We start from the raw sequence: 25,869 nt of genomic DNA, 5'->3' as shown, positions 1-25,869 counted from the left end.
AGAGTGTTATGAAGCAGTTTGTAAAAGTTAAAGTACTGGATCAAATGCAGTTAATTCGAAGTACAATTAAAGGTATTGAGTTCTGTATTTAGTTGTTCAGAAAAAATAACATTTTAAATTCACTGGCAACATTCAGTTAATAAAGTTAATAAAAGAAAAAAAAAGAATATTGCATCCACTGATCTAGTATAACCTACTTTTTGTCAAAAGACACAGGATACAATTGGATATATTGTATACAATCCATCATAATGGAAATCAATATATGCAATCTTTCACATATTCTCATGTTTAACAAAAATTTTACTTTTGTTATTTTTCCAGTAATGGTCTGTACTGACTTAATCAGTCTCCCCAACTCATCTACTTTTATGACAAGTATATTGGAATCTTGCTTAACATCAGTAGATTTTAGCAGTCTATATGTAACCTCACTAGGATGCTACAAAGTTTCCTAGGACTTGACCACAATGCCTGAACTGCACATTTTGCATGAAAAATATATGCAACCATCATTAATAAGCCTTCTCTGGTACATTTCTATTCTCGAATAGCAAGTAAATGAAAAGGTCCTCTTAATTTCTCTGGGCACTAAGAAAGATATTCTTAAGAATTAAGTTCAGATATTCTTTTCTTTAAGAAGACTTGGATGGCTATGCTTCTGAGGTATCACTTTTTATCAGTTTTTTAAAATCTATTTGGCAAAGAATAAAATACAGAGACACAACACGGATAGTGAAGAGTATTTTACTACCACTTCTGTTCTTCAATTCGATCAAAAAGTCAGCTAGGACAAAAATTAAAGAGGAAAAATATAAATGGAGACTATGACAGACAAAAGGATAATTAACTGGAAGATAATAAATCTCAATTTAATATATTTCAACAATTTTTAAAGCATTATAATGGTGTTAACTGACATAAATTTGATTTAACCATTCCATATTAAATTGTACACTTACTATTTTACCCAAGTTATCACTTTGGATTTCATATTTCAATAAGATTATAAAAACATAAGATTAGAAGCTATGGAAAAATGGAAACAAGGTAAGATGACAAGATGATGGAAACAAATATTTGTTGAGTTTACTGTGTGACAGGCATTGTGCTGCAGTCTTTTCAGATACTTAATTCTCACTAAATCACAACAATCCCGTGAAGACTATTATTGTCTCCATTCTAAAGATAAGGAAATTCAGCGAGGGCAGATCACTTGCCCAAAGCTGCATGACTAGTAAGCAGAAGAGATGAGATTTGATTTCAAAGTCCACACACTTTCCACCCATTACTACATTCTTTGGCAGAATGGAATACATTGCCTTTCACTCCACTTTCACTCCCAAATAGTGAGCAGAGCCAAAAGAAAATCTGTAATCATTTCTATACTCGCATCAACAAATATTAAGGGGACATCACCTTCCTCATAAAAATCTCATTTCAGTATTTCCATTGTTCATGACTCAATGAAATTTATCCTTTAAACTTCATTACAAATATTTTTAAAACTTTAAATATGCAAATCATTTAATTTTAGAGCTACAGATTTTAAGTCTGTTTTCACCTTTAAAAAAACTGAAAAATATTCCCAAAGTCTTCTTTTAATAATGATAAAATCAGACAAAGAATGCTTGGGGAATGGAACGTTCTGATTTCAACTATTTTTCAAAACCCAATACCTGCCTGCTGCCTGTCAACACCTGCACTGTCTCCACCCAGCAACCGACCACCACGGAGCCCCGCCCTGCAGCTGCAACCGCAGCTGCCTGTGTCGCTGCCACTTTGGTACCCACTGCATGATTAGGCCACAGTTTTCAATGAGTAAACATAATCCTTTCTGTCATCACACATTTACGGAGTTTCTGAAGGTCAGTGAAGATTACTGCCAAGCACAGCATGACCTTTATGAGGACATGAGAGCTGTAGAAATTCATTACCACCTCCACCAAGAAGCCGCATAAGAGCAGTTACTTGGACACAAAAGTGTTGAACTGAAATCCACAGAGCATTTTCCAGTTCTGACCTAGACAGGGTGAGCCTCAAAACACTTCCTCTCTGTTGCTCAGTATTACAGGATTGAAGATTGAAGACTTTCTTCTTCTTAGGAGGTTCATCTCATTCCCCATTATTCCCAACTTCATACTCAAAGCACTGAGAATTTCAAGTGGAATAAGCTGAAGTTTCTTTACATCATTTCTGTATTCAATTTGTTTAATTCTTTCATAGCCCTAATGAGTATTTTTTGACTAAATTAACATGTCTTGCATGAACTGCCCAACTCCCACTGAAGGCACATACAAAAACATTTTTCTTATTATACACAATCCAACCAAAGAGACCTTGAACAAAGTTATTGAGAAACTTAAGAAATATGGATTACCACAATAGTAAGAGTATGTGAAGCAATGTACGACGACACTGCTCTTATGGAAAAAGAAGGCATCCATGTTCTTGACTGGCCTTTTCATGAAGGTGCACCACCATCCAACCTTATTGTTGATGGCTAGTTACGTCTTGTGAAATCAAGTTTTATGAAGAACCTGGTTACTATACTGCTGTTCACCGTGTTGCAAGCCTTGGAACAGCTCCACTGCTTGTTGCCCTAGCATTAATAGAAGGCAGAATGAAACAGGAAGATGCAGTACAGGTCAGAAAACAAAAGCAGCATGGAGATTTTAACATCAAGCAACTTTTGTACTTAGAGAAGTACCATTCTCAATGTGCTGCAAAGACTTCAATGGTCAATAAAACTGAGGTGTCTGATGCTGTTGTCTTGGAAGTAGAACTTCAAACAGGACCTAATTTGTTGCACATGTTAGCCAAGAAGTTGGCTCAGTGAACAAGTCTAATGAAGCTTTTACAAGAGTATTGAAAAGCAATTTTACCAGTTTACCTGCTTGACAGAACTTCTATGTTTAGGTTACGATCAATGTATTCGGACACTTAGCAAAAGATTCTTGCTGTTCAGCATTTCAAATTTGTTTATCATTTGTTCCAGTTCCTGAACTCATGCAGTACTGAGTTATAAGTCTTTAAATCTATTCCCATGCCAGAATCTTTTCAATGCATAAGAAATTTAGGAAGATTAGGTACCAAGATATCCAGTGTAACACTTGTATGTTTTTTATTATCATATAGAACTAAAACCCTAGGAACTAAGAATACTCTAGATCTTATGTGGTTTACTGCTTCAGTCATTTCTTACATTGAAAGCAGGGCCTATATAGTTATTTCCTTGCTCACTTTACATTTACATTTGCCCACATTCATACCAGTATACATCAGGTTTGCATAACCATTGATTTTTGTTAAATTTTTTACCAAGTCATATGGTGTTATTTAATATCTTTCTATAAATATCATTTGTGCTGTTATGGAAAATCTGCATTTTGAAAAGCTACATTGTATATAGAAGTATATCTTTAACATCTCCAAGCAAAAAAACTTTACAATTATTTTAATGTTTGTACTTTTGTGTGCCACTTAACAGGAAGAGCCTAAAAAGGAACAGGAGAGGGCTATTAAATATTTCTAGTAAGATACTGCCTTTACCTTGTATAGAATATGTAGAATATGCTCTTTGATTTAGTAAATATTTTTTAAAGATAAAGATGTTTTGTTATTGTAGCTAATTCTTAGTCATAAAATATTTGAAATTCTTGTTATTTTTCCATACCTACTGGAAGTTGTTTACCAGCTATTATTTTTGTTTGAAATGTGCTTTTATTTCTTCTCTTCCCAACCTCCCTTTTAAAAAAAAGAAGTGGGGACGTCCCTGGTGGCGCAGTGGTTAAGAGTCCGCCTGCCAATGCAGGGGACAAGGGTTCAATCCCTGGTCTGGGAAGATCCCACATGCCACGGAGCAACTAAGCCCATGTGCCACAAATACTGAGCCTGTGCTCCGCAACAAGAGAAGCCACCACAATGAGAAGCCCAAGCACTGCAACGAAGAGTAGTCCCTGCTTGCCCCAACTAAATAACTCCTGTGCACAGCAGTGAAGACCCAACGCAGCCAAAAATAAATAAATAAATAGTTTTTTTTTTAAAGTGGGTTTCTGCTAGTGAACTGAGCAGACATCTAATTTTTCTATGCCTTTTGAGCTGTGTAACTCAATACTTGGATACTTGATAGTTTATTATGAAACTGATCAAATGGTGATGTACATTAATGTTAGTTTGACCACATACTTATATTCTCTTGTAATATGTAGTTATAGTTCTGTGAGACAAATAATTTGTCAGTGTTCACCAGTTTGCAAAAACCTAGTGCGAGAGCTAAACATCTAAATAAATAATGAAATGGAAAAAAAAAGACAATATCTAAACTACTTTCTTGTATAAGTATAATCAATCTACTAAATAAAAATCTTTATCAGTATATCAAAGCTAACATTTGAATATCTATTATTAAATATAACACAATAGATAGAAAAAGTACAGAATATTAAGTTAGCTTTTACTTGTCCAGAATAAATCTGAAAATATATTTGTAGAACAAGCTCCCTAATATGATTTTAGTTGATTGTCCTTTGCTTCCAGTATGGTAGAAAAAAACTGACAGTTTAGGTAAATTAAGTTCTGATTAATATGGGTTTTACTTTCTGAAATAACATATCTGAATTTCATGATTTGAAGCCTTGGAGATGGATATAATTAAATATAAGTTAATGGGTAGGAATAAGGATTTAATGTCAGGGTACCTTTTACTGAATTGAGTAATCTCCCACTCATGCTCAGGTCAAATTCTTAGAAATCATTAATATAAAACTCTGTGAAATATCTTTTCTACAAAGAAATCAAATTATGTTCACAAATGTTAATTTCACTTATCCTTTTAACATCCCTGAGTCAGATATAACATGACAGAGAATTACAACATTGCTTGTATCAATTCTCCACTAGAAGTTCTCAGAAATTTCTTAGAAATACTTATTATTATTACCACTTTCCATGTTGAAATGTCAAGTTGAGTCTGACTTATTTTGAGGTCACTCCCACTGTCACCAGCCAAGCACTTAGGTTTTTCATGGAAGTTATAGTTCACTCCTCTACCCTTTTCTCTTCCTTGTATCCCCACATCAGTTGAAATTACAAAAATTGGCAAGTGTATTCTAAACACCATATGCTCTCAATACATATTTTGTTGGCTGGAAAAGGGAAGGAGGAAGAAGGAAAGGAGAAAAGGAAGAAGAAAGGAAAAGAAGTAAATTAAATTAGTGTGTATCCCAACCCCACCAACTGTCTTTCTTCCTTCGTATTTCTCAGACCAACCTAGCACCTACCCAAAGTTATATGACATCAAACGTATCAGGATCCTTTTATTGGTTCCCCAATACAGTTGTTCCTGGGTATCTGCAGGGGGTTGGTTCCAGAAATCCCTATGAACATCCACAGATGTTCTAGTTCTTTATATAAAATGACTTGGTATTTGCGTGTTAACCTACACAGCAATATCCTCCCTGTGCTTTAAATCATCTCTAGATTATTTACAATAATATCTCATTGTGGTTTTCTTTGCATTTCCCTGATGCTTAGTGACGTTAAGCACCTTTTCATGTACTTATTGGCCAGCCGTATGTCTTCTTTGGAAAATGTCTATTCAGATCCTCTGCTCATTTTTGATTGGATTGTTTGGTTTTTTGCTATTGAGTTTACAAGTTCTTTATATATTTTGATCACTAACCCCTTATCAGACATATGATTTGCAAATATTTTCTCCTATTCAGTAGACTGCCTTTTCATTTTGTGGATGGTTTCCTTTTGTACAGAAGCTTTTTAGTTTGATGTAGTCCCACTTGTTGATTTTTGCTTTTGTTGCCTTTGGTTTTGACGTCAAATCCAAAAAATCATCACCAAGACCAACATCAAACAGCTTACTGCCAGTGTTTTCCTCTAGGAGTTTTATGGTTTCAGGTCTTACGTTCAAGTCTTTAATCCATTTTAAGTTTATTTTTATATATGGTGTGAGAAAATGTTCTAATTTCAATCTTTTACATGTAGCTGTTTAGTTTTCCCAACACCATTTATTGAAGAGACTGTCCTTTCCCCATTGTATATTTTTAGCTCCTCTGTCGTAAACTAACTGATCATATATGTGTGGATTTATTTCTGGGCTCTCTATTCTGTTCCATTGATCTATGCATCTGTTTTTATGCAATACTATACTGCTTTGATTATTATGGCTTTTAATATAGTTTGAAATCAGGGCATGTGATGCCCCCAGCTTTTTTCTTCTTTCTCAAGACTGCTTTGGCTATTTGGGGTCTTTTGTGGTTTTATACAAACTTTAGGGTTGTTTTTTCTATTTCTGTGAAAAATGCCATTGGAATTTTGATATGGATTACACTCGGTAGTACAGACACTTGGGTAGTACACACTGCTTTAGGTAGTACAGACATTTTAACAGTATTAATTCTTACACAGACTATCTTTCCACTTATTTGTGTATTCTTCAGTTTCTTTCATTAATGTCTTATAGCTTTCAGCATACAGGTCTTTTACCTCCTTGGTTAAATTTATTCCTAGGTATTTTATTGTTCTTGATGGAACTGTTTTCTTAATTTCTCTTTCTGATAGTTCGTTATTAGTAGAGGCATAAGAAATTTTCATATATTGATTTTGTATCCTGCAATTTTACTGATTTTGTTTATTAGTTCTAACAATTTTTTGGTGGAGTCTCTTTAGCGTTTTCTATACATAATAGTATGTCATCAGCAAATAGAGACAGTTTAAGAGCTTGAACTCTTAAACACTATGCTAAATGCCTCCAATCTAAATTGTGATTTATTTACATTTACAACACAATCCTTGGAAGCCACTGAATCTTAAATTGGTTTATAATTGATTTTAAAATAATCATTCAGCAAGACTATTTAACAAGGCCATCACAAATACTTAGGAAATCAAGTTATTGCACATTCTGACATAAAAACTTGACATAAGATGCCAACAGGTGCACTCTATTGGAGGGCCAATGTGAAAATAAAAATAATTTTCTGAGTTATTTTCAAACTAAAATAGATGGACAGCTCTAGAGAAAGCTTACCATAGGAGAAAGCTCTGAAGACAAGCTACTGTAATTTTGGTAAGGTTATTAGATTACTATTTACAATAGTAAATCCAGTATACTGAGTTATCCTGCAAACATCAACGTCCTAAGATGTATCAACAGTTATACTTATTTTTAATTAATTGCTTTCATTTATCCTTTTTCTTCAATATTTCACTTATTTCTACTGATGAATTGGGCAACACAATATAATATAATCATTATACAAGGATTCTAGCATTAGGTCTGCCACCACACAGTTGTTGACCTTAAACGTCACTTTACCTCTCAGAAACACATTTTTCTCATGTGTAAAATAAAGGATTTCCCCGGACTACTAATTTTGAGGTCTTTAAAGACAATTTTTTTCCCCAAATTTTCAAATATGAAAAACTTATGAAGAATAAAAAAAAATTTATGGTACAAAGATTTTAAAGGAAGAAAACTGTCATTTAGATTTTATGGCTACCAAAAGAGAATTTACAGTCAAATTATTAAAATTAATAAGAGTTCAGTGAGTTCAGTATTGCTAGAACAATACACAAAAACCAACTGCATGTGCATCAGAAGTAAGAAAATGTATTTTTAAAAGGTACCACTTACAGTATCAACCAAAACAATATGACAACTAAAAATTCTACCAAAAACTAAAAATTATAAAGCTTGGACTTCCCTGGTGGTGCAGTGGTTAAGAATCCACCTGCCAATGCAGGGGACACGGGTTCGAGCCCTGGTCTGGGAAGATCCCACATGCCGCGGAGCAACTAAGCCCGTGTGCCACAATTACTGAGCCTGTGCTCTACAGCCCGCAAGCCACAACTACTGGGCCTGCATGCCACAACTACTGAAGCCTGCGTGCCTACAGCCCGTGCTCCGTGACAAGAGAAGCCACCCCAGTGAGAAGCCCACACACTGCAACAAAGAGTAGCCCCTGCTCGCTGCAACTAGAGAAAGCCTGCACGCAGCAATGAAAACCCAACACGGCCAAAAATAAATAAATAAATAAATAAATTTATTTTTTTTAAAAAGCCAATATGTTTTAAAAAAACAAAAACAAAATTACAAAGCTTAGTTGAAAGATGTTAAACACATAATTAAATGTACATATACCTTATTCATAAATTGAATGATAAAATTGAATGATAAAATGCCATAAAGAAGCCCATTCTCTCTAAATTAATCTAAAACTCACTGCAATGCAAATGAAAATCCCAAAAGGATTTTAAGAACTTGACAAGCTGATTGTAAACTTAATATGGAAGAACAAGACCCCAAGACAATTCAAAAGAAGACCAAAGTCAAGGAAATCAAATTCCCAGATATGAAGATAGTGTCAGGAATGAAGACGTTGTGGTATTGATGAAAAATAAGCATCTCTCACTTCTTCAACAGCCCAAAACCCTTCTATCTATTTACAAATCAATAAAGAAATTTCCCCTTTGCTCCATAAAACCCTTAATGGTCTCCTTAGTCTTCAATATGGATCTTATTATCTAAACATAAAAGAATGATAGCAGTGGCCAAAATGCTCCTTTTAGCATTGTCACTATTCTCCTCCTCAGAGCACATTTCAGCTTCTTAACTATTCTAAACGTTTACCTATTCAAGATATTATGCACTTCACCAAGAATATCACGTGGAGTGGCAGACAGATCAGCTGCCAACGTGAGAATAAAATGACAGACTGCTCAGAATACGTAAGTATCTATATTCAAACACTATTATTTGTAGTTTTACAAAGTATATGAGAAAAAAAAACTGTTGGGAAATGACAGAAGACAAGAAGCAGAACACTCAAAGGCATGAGTTAATATTATCTTGACAATAACTATGATAATATATCACAAATCATTTACAAAGCATATTTATTACTGTTCTAGTTCTTTTGTTCACAAAAAAGGAGGTGAAATCATAAAATAAAAATAGTAATAAAGTTTTAACTATATATTTAATTATTGAGAAAATTTTATAAACTAACTGTAATGGTTTAAAAAATATCACTCAGTAACCTCCATGTACAGGGTACTCTGCAAAGTTCTACATAGTGACACAAAGGAAAGAAAGCTATATGGGTAGGAAAGGACAGCACAGAGGATATTCTAAGTGTTCTAAGTGGGATGAATGGTTAAAAAAAAATAGAAATAGGAGTGAATAAATATTATGTAGTAAACATCATAACAAATCAACAAATGAACATAGTAAGTTGTAATTAACAAAGCAGTAAAGACTGAACACTGGTTGAAATTTTTAGATTGTTTTAGAGAAACAACAGTCACTGCAGGTTCTTAATCGTGGGAGTTAAAAGATAAAAGCAGTGTCTGAGAAAGATAATTCTGACAGCTGTGTGTAGGATGGGCTGGAGGGGGAAAGAGACTAGAGACAGGGAATAAACAGCTACAAAGCTGCTGAAGTACAGAAGCATGAAGTACATGAAGCATGAAATCATGAAGACTTAGAAAATAGTAAAAACTATGGAAAATATAGGAAAATGGGAAGGTGCTCCTTATATTATTCAATTAATATGAATGATTTTCACAAGCACCACATTCAACATGTAGATATACACTTTTTAATTAAATAAGGTATTAAATGATCAGTGTGCATAATTTTACCAACCTCTATAGGACTGTCATAAGAATAACATGAGATCATGTTATTAAAAGAATTCTCTAATTGTAAATATTACATAAATATTACCTGTTGTAATTTCTTAGGGAGGAGATAGCTGTGAAATAATTGAAATGCTTCAGCCATAAAGTCCAAACACCTGAATTCAAATTCTGGTTCTATTATTTAACAGTGCCTTTAATGTACCTTAAGCAAGTCATTTAACCATTCTGAGTAACCATTTTTAATATGTAAAAAGGGGGGGAGGGGATTCTCTCATAAAAGCTCAAGGAATAAATAATTCTTTATAAAATCCCTAACACAGTATCTGAATTATGGTGGACAGTGGATAGTGAATGTGTGTTGCAGGGGGGATGGAGGAGGAGGCCAAAAGTAGGGGTCCATTTTGGCTGACCTTATCAGAAAGTCAAAAGCATCTCCAATGAACCGTAATAACCATGCCCTTCTCCATATTGTTTTAATGAGAAATTATACAAGAAAATTCCTGAAGTATCTTATTAATGTTCCACCGTACACAATATCTTCTTATGTATAAGATCAAATCCACAGCAGAATAAAAAATAACTGTCAAAAAGCGAGAGGGTGGCATGGACATATATACGCTACCAAATGTGGGATGGATGGCTGGTGGGAGGCAGTCGCATGGCACAGGGAGATCAGCTCAGTGCTTTGTGACCGCCTGGAGGGGTGGGATGGGGAGGGTAGGAGGGGGGAAGACGCAGGAGGGAAGAGATATGGGAACATATGTGTGTGTATGGCTGATTCACTTTGTTGTAGGGCAGAAGCTAGCACACCATTGTGGAGCAATTATACTCCAATAAAGATGTAAAAAATAAATAAATAAAAACTGTCAAAAGCTATATGACCAATCTGATTTTTAAAACAACAATAACAGGCAGTTAGTGACTTTTTTTTTTAATTTACAACATTACCAGAATTCACATTTCTAATTCTAATATTTACTGCTTGAGAAAGAAGTTAAAAAGAATAAGAGACCAAAAACTCAAAAGTGCATTCTGAGGGAACTTAAACAGTAGGAAGATAGGGAATAACGTGTCTTCGGCAAGACTCTATAGACTTCTCATAGAAAGAAATGAATCTGAATTTCCCTGGTGAGATCACCCCACCCATGGATCCCAAAAGTAGGAGTCAGGGAATAGTTTATAAAATCTACTATAGGGCACTTTTAGCTCAGTGCAGCTTAAGAATAAAGATCTAGGGCTTCCCTGGTGGCGCAGTGGTTTAGAGTCCGCCTGCCGATGAAGGGGACATGGGTTCGTGCCCCAGTCCGGGAAGATCCCACATGCCGCGGAGCGGCGTGAGCCATGGCCGCTGAGCCTGCGCGTCCAGAGCCTGTGCTCCGCAACAGGAGAGGCCACAACAGTGAGAGGCCCGCGTACCGCAAAAAAAAAAAAAAGAATAAAGATCTAAAGAGACTATAAATAAGCAATATTCATATATATTTCCTTTCTAATCTAGACCAATTAGGTTCCACTTAACTAGGGATCTTTAGCATACTATTCATTCATTCATTCATTCAACTCTGCACAATATATTACAGAATGTACTGGGAGAAATATAAATATAGTATCAGAACCTACCTTGAAGAAATAAGATCAATACATACAAAAAAGTGCCATGATAGAAGTACAAATAAAATATTTATGCAAGAAGGACTGAGAAAGCGTTAGGGAATGTATGAAGTGAATTTGGGCATAGGAAAACTAGAAAGGAGGGTGGAAGGAAAAAACTGTAGACGGAAGGACCAGTGTAAGGCAATGACAGAGGCCAAAACAGAGACTTATAAGAAGGTATTGGCTAGAGCATAAGGAATTGAAATTAAATGATCAGAATATTAGATATGGACAGACTGCAAAAGCCTTGAGTTCCAGCATAAGGGATTTGAACTTTATTTTGCATACCTTAAGAGTTTATGAGTAAGGGGAGATGAATAAAGGTTTAAATTAAGAATATTAATCTCACATAACGATTAAAATACAGAGTAAGGGAAAAAATAGTGTCAGAAAAGCTACTGGACCATCAATGAGTCGCTTTGCTGTACAGCAGAAATTAACACAACATTGTAAATCAACTCTACTTCAATAAAAAAAATTTAAAAAAAAGAAAAGCTACTGGATTTAACTATAGAAATAGTTTATCAGATAGGGATCGTTACAAAAACTCATATCCACCCAACTCGTAGCAGAGCTAAATCATATTTTAAGAAAAATTATATACACATTTAACTCCATAAACTTAATTCTTATGCATTGAGCCAAAAAAAATAAAAGGAAAGACAGACTTCATCCACCCTACTACTCAATGCATTTATTCCCCAAAGTAAACATGAGATGAGATGGGAGCTACAATTCTACATTCCCTCAGTCTCAATTCCCATGTGCCTCTCACAGCATGAGCATCACAATTCTAGTGTTAAAGATATGGCTATTTTTCATAAAACATGTCCCTTAATCCTAAGTGAACCACTTCATCAAATGTTCCACCAAAGAAAAAGAAAATAGTAATTTGCTCTAGCACTGCTCTAAAACTGCTATGTTAGACTTGATGAAAGATAATACTATATTGTGCTTTATGTGCTATTTAAGAAACTTCACAAGAAAAATTTTAGCTAAATTTTTGCTTCACATACTGACTTTAGAACCTAAGCCCTGCTTAATGCCTTTTTGCTTCCTCATCTTAAGCATTTAAAGCGTACTGGAGGTAGCAAAACAGGGATTTAGTCCAAAACAAGTATTTGAGGACATAAAATTTCCTAAAAATAGTGAAATGTTTCAGGAAGCTAAAACCAGGCAAAGAAAAACAAAATCTCTGAGGGTGGGTAAGGTTACAGAAAGCATGGGCACAAAGTGCAAGACACCTGAACTCCATGGAACCTATGTATGAAAAGGATAATAGATAAGGTGGAGGGTAATTATGAACCACTTATGAGCACGTCTTTTTATTTTCCCCCATAACCATTAAGATCCCCTCTCTGAATCAATATTTTGATACAGTATTATAAAATTCTGACAACTTATGTATTAAAAAGTCTTTTATAACATTAACATTTGCTAAAAACTAGACTAACACACTTTAGAAGACAGAAATGTTTTTAAAGTACAGACTTGTGTTTGTTTTGCCTAACTGGTTAAAGTATTTCCAAGTCACAAGTTTATTTATCCAATACCTACTGAGCACTACTATGTGCCAAGTACTGTGCTAGATGCTAGAAGTACAAAGTGAAATAAAATATAATTCTTGTTCCCTTCAAGGAGTTTATCTAATGAGGGAGACATACTATAATTAGTATAACCATGTTATAATCAAAGTACAGACAAAGGATACCATAAAAGCAAACAGGGAGGTCAAGAATATTTTTTTGAAGTACTAAAGTGAATTTGGAAGGTCAGGTAAAAGTTACAGCTGTGCTTCCTAACTTGACTGTGCACCAGAACCACATATAGAGTTGATGTCTAGGACTCACTTCAGATTTAGTGAATTAGAATCTCCAGGGGTGAAGCCGAGAAATCAGTATTTTTAACATGTACCTTGAGTGATTCAGAATCACGGCCAGGTTTTGCTGGCAGTGAGCTAGAAGTATAGACAACCATTCCAGGCAAAGAGAATAGCTCAGTATGGTTGGAGTAGGTGAAATACAGACAGAAAATCAAAATGAAATCAGAACAAGAGTACTGACACAATTTATGTGACATTTCAAACAGGATCTAAGGAATTGATGTGAACTTCCACAATAAAAGGCAATCATCTGTGTCATGTGTTTTGGTAAATGATTTCTGACATGAACTAGTTTCTTACTGAAGTATATGGAAAAACTAAATGCAAATACTTTGCATTGCAAGACAAAGTAAAATGCTCCTTTTAAAAAGCAAATAAGGTAAAACAGAACAAAACAGAGTTCTACTCATAATTTTTATTCAATGCAGTGACCACTCATTTTTCTCAAGATACACAGCCTGAGAAGCTGTGATATACGTCAGAAGCTAGGATAATACTGTTTTAACTTGAAAATGTTCCATAATGTATAAAATAAATTCAAACTGTATTTTGAAATTCAAGCTTTAAAACTGAAAACCACTCAATGATTTTAAGTTTCCAAACTGTTATTTCATAATAGTTTATTACTTTCTGATTAAAATTTACTTACAATTATATTTTTATACTTAATTCCAGGTAGGGGTAAAGTGAGATAAGTCACCAAGAAGAGGAGTATTCACGATAATAGACTAAAAGCCAAATAGAATCTATTCTATTGATCGCTTTTTATTAAGTAGTAAATGTTTTAAATCATCAACTGTTTCAATCCCCAATTCATTCTCCAACAAAGACTTCATAACCAGAGATGTAGACAGGAAAGCATTTGAAACAGGAATAAGCTTTCAAAGAATATTCTTCAGAAACCTAAGGACAAACTTACTAATTATTATATATAAAATATATCCTACAGTTATATTCTATTTCTAAAAAGTCCTTCTAAATCTTACTTAAATCATTTAAACATATCCTCATGACTTATAGACAGGACAAAGACTCATTTACCAAAGTGAAACCTACTGCCAAACCATGCATAGTAATTCCCTGAAGGAGCACATTGGGTATAGAAGCAATAGCAGTTAAAAATCAACAGACTAACCACATACACCTATTTGAGAACTAATTAACAAATAACAGTAATCAGCTAATTACAAGAATAGTTCTTAAATTTGATATAACAAATCATCCTTTCTCAGACTTACTTTAATGTACATTTTAAAAATGGTATTACCAAGATGCCTTAACTTCCAGATGAAATACAGGAATTAAATTACAGCTCCAAGGCTATAGTTGTCAGCTTCTTAGGCTAAAATGATCTATTGACATAGACTGTAAGATAACTTTGTTTCCTGAATCATGCCCTGCTTCCTTTCTTCTCCTGCAGCACTTTATACATATCTCTAGTCACTTTACTGTAAGTACCTAAATCCTGCAAAGAAGGTAGTACCACTACCATGTAATAGCTAAGGAAATAGGCTTAGTATCACGAAATGATTAACCAAAATCACCACTAAATCCAGATTTCAAACTCAGATCTGTTTAACTGCAAAGCTCTTTCCACACTACCTCACAGGTAGAGAGGAACACAGGACTAAGTAAATCAAACCTAAGTAACTGAACTGACTGCAATTTCTTCTATAACTGCTTTGGAAGTAGCAAAAAACAGATCTATCATATCTGACAAACCAAATGTAGAGGACAGGTATTTAGGGGTGGAGGTGTGGGAGTTCTGCTTAGTACTTGAGCTCCCTCATATAATTAGGGAATATACCACTTTATGAGTCTTCACAGAAGGTAGAGCCCCCCCTCCTTATAGAGAAGCTAACAATGCCACATAGTCATTCTTCTTGTCACCCCTGCAGCATGGACATGGGCACTTAATCTATATTCTGCCAACATGACATTCCCACCAAGGACTCTAAATTAAGAGCTAGAGACAGTAAGAAGCTGGGACGGCAAAGGTCAGATTTTGGCAGCAGGCCACAGAAGCAACATTAAGTTTCCAAAGGCAACGGTAGCAGTAATGTGGTAGCTGAGTCTAGCCATCAGCAATTCAAGGTGCATTCCTATCACTGGACTGGTTTTATGCCATGATTTTTAGATATGTCTTTTCTGTTACGTAGTCTCTCTTGTTCCTGACTCTTTAAGGCCTCAGCCTTCCCAGCAATTTGGTAAACTAATCAATATGCTTTCATTAAATACCTTTTCTACTTGAATCGGTCAGAATTGCCTTCTGTTGCCTAAAATTAAACCCAGACTGAAGCACTGAATAATTAAATAAATGACACTGAACAATTATACTTTATCAAATCTTTTTACCTTAGTGTTGATTGTTGTTTTATATAATTTGCCATTATGCTCTTAAGTAAGAACTATTTTATACATGATAGTTATGCTCTAACAACAACAAAATAATTTCAAATTAGGTTTCTTTATGTTTTTCAAAAGCAACACAAAAAAACAAATATAATATCATCTAAAGGTGATTTTCACTGAGGATCAGAGTTAAGCTTTATTAAGAATACTTACCTGTCAGGAATACCTAGCCTCTTGACGCTTCTATAAACAGAAAGAGTATTTGCAACATGTCGATAATTAAACCAGAATCGGGATGTACATACCTAAAGTAATAAAAAAAATATATTATTTTTAGGAATCAAAATAAGCTACAGAGTTACAGAATTACTTCTCTTTAAGTAGGATGTAGAGATGCCTAAAAAAAGAGTATGTCATAATCAGGACTAGAAACAGCAAAGCACATAAAGAATGGTCAATAAAACCAATCTCTCTAGAAAAAGGTCTTTCATCACTAGTCAAAAAAAGATTCAGCTTAACAGAAAACAAATATTTGGGGAATTTAATCAAATACTGAACCAACTTAGTTACTCTCAATTTATGATTCTATAATGTTCCTATTTCTAAAATATTAAATTCTTTAGAACCAAAGACAATGCCCATAATCTCTTCACAGAATAGAAAAGAATATTAACTACATTGGGTTATATAATATTCCTTTCACTCTGGATTGCTTCCTAATTTTAGTTGTGAAAAACATAAGAGAGAGACTAAAACAAAGCATAGAAAACAGGTTTATATGCACATAAGGGAATGCATTATAAAGAAGCTGTTGAACGGAACAGAAAACTAGAAACGATTTCAACAAGTTTTACACTTAAAGACAAACTGATCCTTAAAAAAGATAACAAAGATACTAGGAAAATCTAATGCCATGCCTCAAAAGTCACCCTCTCGAACGCTCATTCCAAAGGAGAAACCAGAGACTGGGATCAGTTGGTAATATATCTATCCACTAAGTATCCTCCTACCTCCTACCACACTGTTCTGCTGATAGTAAGTGTAATGACAGTTTTGAGAATACCACAAATGTTCTTGCCCCTGTAAACAGGACGGAACCACAAGATTTTTTTATTAAACTGAATTTTCAACCTGGAATCCAAAAAGGAGAAGACTAAAATTCTTGACTACATAAAAAAATATGTACCATAAAATCCTAACAGAAATGGAAAACTTGAAATAATTATAACCCAATAAGAAAAAGATGAACAGCCCAATTTTGAAAAATGGGCAAAGGATGAGAGCAAGCATTTCATAACAAAAGTATTAAAAATAGACAATAAAACTCTTAAAGATGCTCAGCTTCTGTCATAATATAAGAAAACAGGTTTGTGATGTTTCTGTTGGGCTGAAGGCTTCCCTAAGCAGATTTCCAGCCACTGTGAGGATGGTAAATGGCTTTCAGCTCATGCTGAGTGGCTGCCTAGAGTCCTGTGCTGAGGATGATTGAGAAGCGGGTCCAGGGACTGCAATGAACTCTGAGCATTGGCTTTCACTGGTGAGCAAGGGAACTTCTGACTGGAGTCAAGATGGCAGAGTAGGAGGACGCAGAGTTCGTGTCTCCTCACATCTAGGGCACCTACCAGGCGCTAGTGGAGGACCTCAGACACCTAAGGGGACAGGAGGAATCCCTGCATTATTGGGCCAGAGGTCAGGCCTGATCTCCTGTGGTGGGAGTGCCAAGTCCAAACCACTGGACTACGAGAGAACCTCAGACCCCAGGGAATATTAATCAGTGTGAGCTCTCCTGGAGGTCCTCATCTTGGCACCAAGACCCAGCTCCACCCAACTGCCTGCAAACTCCAGTGCTGGATGCCTCACACCAAATGACCAGCAACAAAGGAACACAGCAGCACTCATCAAAAAAAAAAAAAAAAAATGAGATGACAAAAATATATGTTACAAATGAAGAAGCAAGGTAACCTACAAGACCAAATAAATGAAGAGGAAATAGGCAACCTACGTGAAAAAAAATTCAGGGTAATGATAGTAAAGATGATCCAAAATCTCAGAAACAGAATGACGGCACGGATTAAGAAAATACAAGAAATGTTTAACAAGGACCTAGAAGAACTAAAGAACAAACAGTGATGAACAACACAATCACTGAAATGGAAAATACACTAGAAGGGATCAATAGCAGAATAACTGAAGCAGAACAAATAAGTAAGCTGGAAGATAGAATAGTGGCAATAACTGCCAAGGAGCAGAATAAAGAAAAAAGAATGAAAAGAAATGAGGACAGTCTCAGAGACTTCTGGGACAACATTAAACGCATCAAGGGTCGAAATATAGGGGTCCAAGAAGAAGAGAAAGAGAAAGCTCTGAGAAAATATTTGAAGAGATTATAGTTGAAAACTTCCCTAACATGGGAAAGGAAATAGTCAATCAAGTCCAGGAAGCACAGAGAGTCCCATACAGGATAAATCCAAGGAGAAACCCTCCAAGACACATATTAATTACACTATCAAAAATTCAATACAAAGAAAAAATATTGAAAGCAGCAAGGGAAAAGCAACAAATAACATACAAGGGAATCCCCATAAGGTTATCAGCTGATCTTTCAGCAGAAATTCTGCAGACCAGAAGGGAGTGGCAGGACATATTTAAAGTGATGAAAGGGAAAAACCTACCATCAAGATTACTCTACCCAGCAAGGATCTCATTCAGATTCGATGGAGAAAAAAAAGCTATACAGACAAGCAAAAGCTAAGAGAATTCAGCACCACCAAACCAGCTTTACAACAAATGCTAAAGGAACTTCTATAGGCAGGAAACACGAGAGAAGAAAAAGACCCACAAACAAACCCAAAACAAGAAAATGGTAATAGTAACATACATATCGATAACTGCCTTGAATGTAAATGGATTAAATGCTCCAACCAAAAGACATGGATACAAAATGGATACAAAAACAAGACCCATATATATGTCTCTACAAGAGACCCACCTCACACCTAGGGACACACAGACTGAAAGTGAGGGGATGGAAAAACATATTCCATGCAAATGGAAATCAAAAGAAAGCTGGAGTAGCAATACTCATATCAGATAAAACAGACTTTAAAATAAAGACTGTTACAAGAGATAAGGAAGGACAATACATAATGATCAAGGGATCAATCCAAGAAGATATAATTATAAATATTTATGCACCCAACATAGGAGCAACTCAATACATAAGGCAGATGCTAACAGCCATAAAAGGGGAAATCAATACTAACACAATAATAGTGGGGGACTTTAACACCCCACTTACACCAATGGACAGATCATCCAGACAGAAAATAAATAAGGAAACAGAAGCTTTAAATGACACAACAGACCAGACAGACTTAATTGATATTTATATGACATTCCACCCAAAAGCAGCAGAATACAATTTCTTCTCAAATGCACACAGAACATTCTCCAGGATAGACTGCATCTTGGGTAACAAATGAAGCCTCAGTAAATTTAAGAAAACTGAAATAGTATCGAGCATCTTTTCTGACCACAACGCTATGAGATTAGAAATTAACTGCAGGAAAAAAAACTGTTAAAAACACAAACACATGGAGGCTAAACAATACGCTACTAAATAACCAAGAGATGACTGAGGAATCAAAGAGGAAATCAGAAAATACATAGAAACAAATAACTGCGAAAACACGAGGACCCAAAACCTATGGGATGCAGCAAAAGCAGTTCTAAGAGGGAAATTTATAGCAATTCAATCTCACTACAAGAAACAAGAAAAATCTCAAATAAACAATCTAACCTTATACCTAAAGCAAGTTGGGAAGAAGAACAAAGTAAATCCCAAAGGTAGTAGAAGGAAAGAAATCATAGAGATCAGACAAGAACTAAATAAAATAGAAGTGAAGAAAACAATAGCAAAGATAAATAAAACTAAAAGTTGGTTCTTTGACAAGATAAACAAAATTGATAAACCTTTAGCCAGACTCATCAAGAAAAAAAGGAAGAGGATTCAAATCAATAAAATTGGAAACGGAAAAGAAGAAATTACAACTGACACTGCAAAAATACAAAGGATCGTGACAGATTACTACAAGCAACTATATGCCAATAAAATGGACAACCTGGAAGAAATGGACAAATCCTTAGAAAAGCACAATCTCCAGAGACTGAACCAGAGAGAAATAGAAAATATAAATATACCAATCACAAGTAATGAAATTGAAAATGTAATTAAAAATCTTCCAACAAACAAAAGTCCAGGACCAGATGACTTCACAGGAGCATTCTATCAAACATTTAGAGAAGAGCTGACACCTATCCTTCTCAAACTCTTCCAAAAAATTGCAGAGGGAGGAACACTTCCAAACAAGTTCTATGAGGCCACCATCACCCTGATACCAAAACCAGACAAAGATACTAAAAAAAAAAGAAAATTACAGACCAATATCACTGATGAACATAGATGCAAAAACCTCAACAAAATACTAGCAAACAGAATCCAACAACATATTAAAAGGATCATACACCATGATCAACTGGGATTTATCCCAGGGATGCAAGGATTCTTCAATATCTGCAAGTCAATCAATGTGATACACCATATTAACAAATTAAAGAATAAAACCAAATGATCATCTCAATAGATGCAGAAAAATCTTTTGAAAAAACTCAACACCCATTTATGATAAAAACTCTCCAGAAAGTGGGCACAGAGGGAACCTACCTCAACATAATAAAGGCCATATATGACAAACCCACAGCAAACATCATTCTCAATGGTGAAAAACTGAAAGCATCTGCTCTAAGATCAGGAAAAAGACAAGGATGTCCACTCTCACCACTATTATTCAACATAGTTTTGGAAGTCCTAGGCATGGCAGTCAGAGAAGAAAAAGAAATAAAAGGAATATAAATTGGAAAAGAAGAAGGAAAACTGTCACTGTTTGCAGATGACATGATACTATATATAGAAAATCACAAAGATGCCACCAGAAAACCACTAGAGCTAATCAGTGAATTTGGTAAAGTTGCAGGATGCAAAATTAATGCACAGAAATATCTTGCATTCCTATACACTAACAGTGAAAGATCAGAAAAAGAAATTATGGAAACTATCCCATTTACCATCACAACAAAAAGAATAAAATACCTAGGCATAAACCTACCTAAGGAGGCAAAAGCCCTGTACTCTGAAAAATATAAAACACTGATGAAAGAAACCAAACATGACAAAAACAGATGAAGAGATATACCATGTTCTTGGATTGGAATAATCAATATTGTGAAAATGACTATACTACCCAAAGCAATCTACAGATTCAGTGCAATCCCTATCAAATTACCAATGGCATTTTTCACAGAATTAGAACAAAAAATTTTACAATTTGTATGGAAACACAAAAGACCCCAAATAGCCAAAGCAATCTTGAGAAAGAAAAATGGAGCTGGAGGAATCAAACTCCCTGACTTCAGACTATACTACAAATCTACAGTAATCAAGATAGTACGGTACTGGTACAAAAACAGAAAGATAGATCAATGGTACAGGATAGAAAACCCAGAGATAAACCCATGCACCTATGGTCACCTAATCTATGACAAAGGAGGCAAGAATATACAATGGAGAAAAGACAGTCTCTTCATAAGTGGTGCTGGGAAAACTGGACAGCTACATGTAAAAGAATGAAATTAGAACACTACCTAATACCATACACAAAAATAAACTCAAAATGGATTAAAGGCCAAAATGTAAGGCTAGACACTATAAAACTCTTAGAGGAAAACATAGGCAGAACACTCTATGACATAAATCACAGCAAGATCCTTTTTGACCCACCTCCTAGAGAAATGGAAATAAAAACAAAAATAAACAAATGGGACCTAATGAAACTTCAAAGCTTTTGCACAGCAAAGGAAACCACAAACAAGACAAAAAGACAACCCTCAGAATGGGAGAAAATATTTGCAATCAAAGCAACCGACAAAGGAGTAATCTCGAAAATTTACAAACAACTCATGCAGCTCAATATCAAAAAAACAAACAACCCAATATAAAAATGGGCAGAAGACCTAAATAGACATTTCTCCAAAGAAGACATACAGGTGGCCAAGAAGCACATGAAAAGATGCTCAACATCACTAATTATTAGAGAAATGCAAATCAAAACTACAATGAGGTATCACCTCACACCAGTCAGAATGGCCATCATCAAAACATCTACAAACAATAAATGCTGGAGAGGGTGTGGAGAACGGGAACCCTCTTGCACTGTTGGTGGGAATGTAAATTGATACAGCCACTATGGAGAACAGTATGGTGGTTCCTTAAAAAACTAAAAATAGAACTACCATATGACCCAGCAATCCCATTACTGGGCATATATCCTGAGAAAACCATAATTCAAAAAGAGTCATGTACCACAATGTTCACTGCAGCTCTATTTACAATAGCCAGGACATGGAAGAAACCTAAGTGTCCATAGACAGATGAATGGCAAAAGAAGATGTGGCACATATATACAATGGAATCTTAGCCATAAATAGAAACGAAATTGAGTCATCTGTAGTGAGGTGGATGGACCTAGAGTCTGTCACACAGAGTGAAGTAAGTCAGAAAGAGAAAAACAAATATCATATATTAACACATATATGTGGAATCTAGAAAAATGGTACAGATGAACCTATTTGCAGGGCAGGAATAGAGACGCAGATGTAGAGAACGGATGTGTGGACACGGGGGGAAAGGGAGGGTGGGATGAATTGGGAGATTAGGATTGACATATATACACTATCATGTGTAAAATAGCTAGCTAGTGGGGACCTGCTGTATAGCACAGGGAGCTTAGCTTGGTGCTCTGTGATGACTTAGATGGGTCGGATGGGTGTTGGGGGGAGGGAGGTCCAAGAGGGAGGGCATATGTGTATACATATAGCTGATTCACTTCGTTGTACAGCAGAAACTAACACAACATTGTAAAGTAGTTATACAACAATTTTAAAAAAACATAAATTGATAAGTATCCAAAAGTCTGACAATTTGTACTATTGGCAAGGGTATGACAATACCCTTGCCAATAGTATGAGGGCAAATACTATAGATATGAGGACAAAACACTCATATCCTATTTATGGGAATGTGAACTAATATAAGCCTTCTAAGAGGGTAATTTGCAACATATATCAAGTTTGAAAATGTACTTATTTTTTTATTTAGCTCATATAAGCATGTAAAAATATGTGTTCAAGCACTTTCACTATAATATTGCCTACATTAGCAAAAATCAAAACCAAAAAGCTAGAAACAAAATCACTACCCATCAGTATTATTTTTTTTAACCATGAGTATGGATTATCTTTGTAACATTTTTTATTAAACAGAGACAAAAATGTTTTATTCAAAGCAGATCCTGAAACTAAAATAGAATCTGATTTTCCTTCTATCTCCCTCTGGTGGCAAGTTTTCTCAATCATATTACAAGAGCGAAGGGGCATTTCATTTAACTCTGATCATCTAATCAAGATTAAAATTAATTCAAACTGGGAGGAAAAACATATATATTTTTTTCCTTTAATTTGAACTACATAACATTTAAAGAAATGTACATTTTATACTTTCAACTTGGCCCTGGTCAAATTTCATAATTTTCCACTTAAGAAAGTACAATTTATTGAAGTCTCACTCTACTAAGTCTGAGTTAATGTGTAAAATATTTCACAAAACATGAAAACTGCAGTTGTCAAATACTCAGAAGTAATTCTTTTTCACCTTCTATTTCTCATCTGAGACCTAGGTTGCTGAGATTAGAGAGGGGCTCAGTTAAAGGTTTCCCAGAACAAGGAAGACTTCAATGTGTGTGTAGTATAAGCTAATAGGCTCCTATTCTAAAAGATGAGCCCTTTGGCAATTAGCTGTCGCACATAGGCAGTTATTCCCTCTTTTAAGAATTCCTATAGAGACTAATTGGAAGTGCCCTTAGTTTCCTATAGAGCAAGTTATCTTCTCAAATTGGTGGATCATGGCCTGCCTCCTCATAGTTTTCCCCAATTTAAGTGGTCACTGAAAACCTATCTCCTTATCATGAGCAGCTTTTGTTCAATTCCTTCATAAAATCTCTTATGAGGCAGTAGCATATAAAAGGTTTTTGTTCCTGAAGAACAAGAAAATGAGTCATGAACCCACGTTGCTATTCTATTTAATCACAGTAACATAAAATTAATTTGTCTTCTAAACTTTTCTGTATAATTTGAATTTTCTACAATGATCATTTATTTTTGTAAACATAAATGTTTACAAAAAAACAAATTAAAAAAAGACAAAAAAAGCAAATAAAAACAAAATAGCCAAAGTAGAAAGTATCTATAAACAAATATTACAGACAAGAAATACAATTACTAGTTTCCATCATTAAAATAACTCTACACTTTATAAAATGCTCCCTTTCACAATAGGATCCCTAATTTATTTTTCCATGTATTTACACATCACCACTTGACAGACACACTGAAGACAAAGGATATTATTAGTTGATGTGATCAATTTAAATATAGCCAAATGAAAATAATTTCTGTTATAAGATATAAATTATTTTCAAGAATTAGATTCACACAAAATTTCTCAGATACACATCTAATGTAAACAACAAGGTATACCTTTATAGAATACACTTACCAAAACCGCCCAGTTGTTCGTATGGCCACTTCTAAAGAACTGTTCCGCTTGATCCTATTAGTCAAATAATAGCAAAAAGCTTAAAAGAAAGTCACATTTCCCAGAATAAAGACTGATAAAGGACAGTTACGATTCACGGAGTTTTTACAGTTGTAATAACAGTAAGCCATCATTATGCAAGTTTATAAATATTCTAGTATCTGACCTTATGAAAGACAAAATAGTTTTATTTGGGGGGAGCAGGAGGCTACTGCAAGAGGGGATTTTTGTTTTTAAACATTTTATCTCAAATGCAGTCAGCTCTTCCTCATGCTTCTCATTTTCTATTCAATCTTCAAATTGTGAATGACATTTCATTTCTTGATTCACATATATTAATACCCTTCCTGCCGAAATTTCATTCAATATTCGCTCCTACTCTGTGCTGAGTGCTTCCTATTATTTTATTTTAACTCACCAATATATGTGATTAAACACATTCTCTAGCATACTTCCATGTACCATTTTGCTAATCTGTTAAAGTCTGAATTATATTTACCATCATGGAATATTAAAAACCTCAGCATCCAATACCATCCAGACACCTAATGAATATGACTTTTATTATATATTAAAATAATAGTGAATATAAACCATAATGATTTCAGATCTGCCCCTAAACAGTATGAATTACTAGAACAGTCAGACTGCCTGGATTCAAATCTGGACCCTACTACTTACTAGCTGTATAAACTTAGGAAAGCTGCTTAATTTCTTTGTACTTCCATTTCCCCACCTATAAAATGATAACATTACCTGACTCACAGAATGTAGGAATGGTGACTAGAACATAGTAATTGTATAACAAATATTAGCTGTTTTAATTTTCAGCTGGCAAGAAAATTTCAGAAAGAATGAAATAAAAAATTCACTCAGTGTGTGTGTGTCATATATGTGTGTGCGTCATATATGTGTGTGTGTGTGCGCGCCATATATATATATATTTCTTTTTAAACTTTCTCAACAGCTGCATAGATGCTAAAGAAAGCAATGTGCTATAGTGGTTTAGGAATTTGAAGATCTGACTGTGAGAATGGAGTTAAGTCATTTAGCTCTGTAGACTTGATTTTCCTCATGTAGAAATGGGAGTTGACCCGATAACCTCTAATGTCCCTTCCAGCTCCAAAATCCTCACATCATTAAGACTTCAGTGAAAAAATTGAGATGGCAAAACTCTTTTGTGATTGTTTAGACAATATAGACACTGCAAAGTTATTCATTCATTCTACACATAGTGGAGCACCTATTATGTGCCAGGTACCATGTAATGTACAGGGATGCAAAAAAGTCACTAAAAAGCATGCTGCTTTCTCTCAAGAATCCCAGAGTTCAATAAAGAAGACAAGCATGCAAACACATTACACTACTATGTAACGTTCATTCATTCATCACATTCATTGGGTACCATGTGCCAGTCCCTGTTCAGTGCTCAGAATACAATGATGGGCAAAAATAGTGCTAGTACTTGCCTCCAAAGAGGTTACTATCCAATTTGATAGACATACATTAAGCAGATAAGGACAAACTACAAATTCTATAAAGGTAAGATATACAGTATCATAAAAGAGTATAATAGGGGGACCTAACCTGATCAGGGAATGGGAGGGGGAAGGGCAGG

The 25,869-nt window shown here is 34.9% G+C and overlaps 1 protein-coding gene and 1 pseudogene across 1 annotated transcript in view; one reads left to right on the top strand and one right to left on the bottom strand.

Annotated features, from left to right (window-relative positions):
• Positions 1 to 25,869, bottom strand: part of PIGK (phosphatidylinositol glycan anchor biosynthesis class K) — a 134,782-nt gene that overhangs the window by 106,568 nt on the left and 2,345 nt on the right. Inside the window, exons 2-3 of the mRNA XM_022581056.2 lie at positions 24,213 to 24,266; positions 15,758 to 15,849 (exon numbers count right to left, since the gene is read on the bottom strand). Coding sequence (XP_022436764.1) covers positions 15,758 to 15,849; positions 24,213 to 24,266 — 146 coding nt within the window. The remainder of the gene's footprint in view (positions 1 to 15,757; positions 15,850 to 24,212; positions 24,267 to 25,869) is intronic.
• On the top strand, positions 1,885 to 3,455 carry LOC111178403 (protein tyrosine phosphatase type IVA 1 pseudogene; annotated as a pseudogene).

The sequence above is a fragment of the Delphinapterus leucas genome, chromosome 1 (genome assembly GCF_059928025.1).
Source record: "Delphinapterus leucas isolate spDelLeu-1000000601 "Yukka" chromosome 1, BTC_Dleu_Yukka2, whole genome shotgun sequence".
Taxonomy (NCBI): domain Eukaryota; kingdom Metazoa; phylum Chordata; class Mammalia; order Artiodactyla; family Monodontidae; genus Delphinapterus; species Delphinapterus leucas.
Note: the sequence above shows the minus strand (reverse complement) of the source record. Positions and strands in the feature narration are given on the sequence as shown.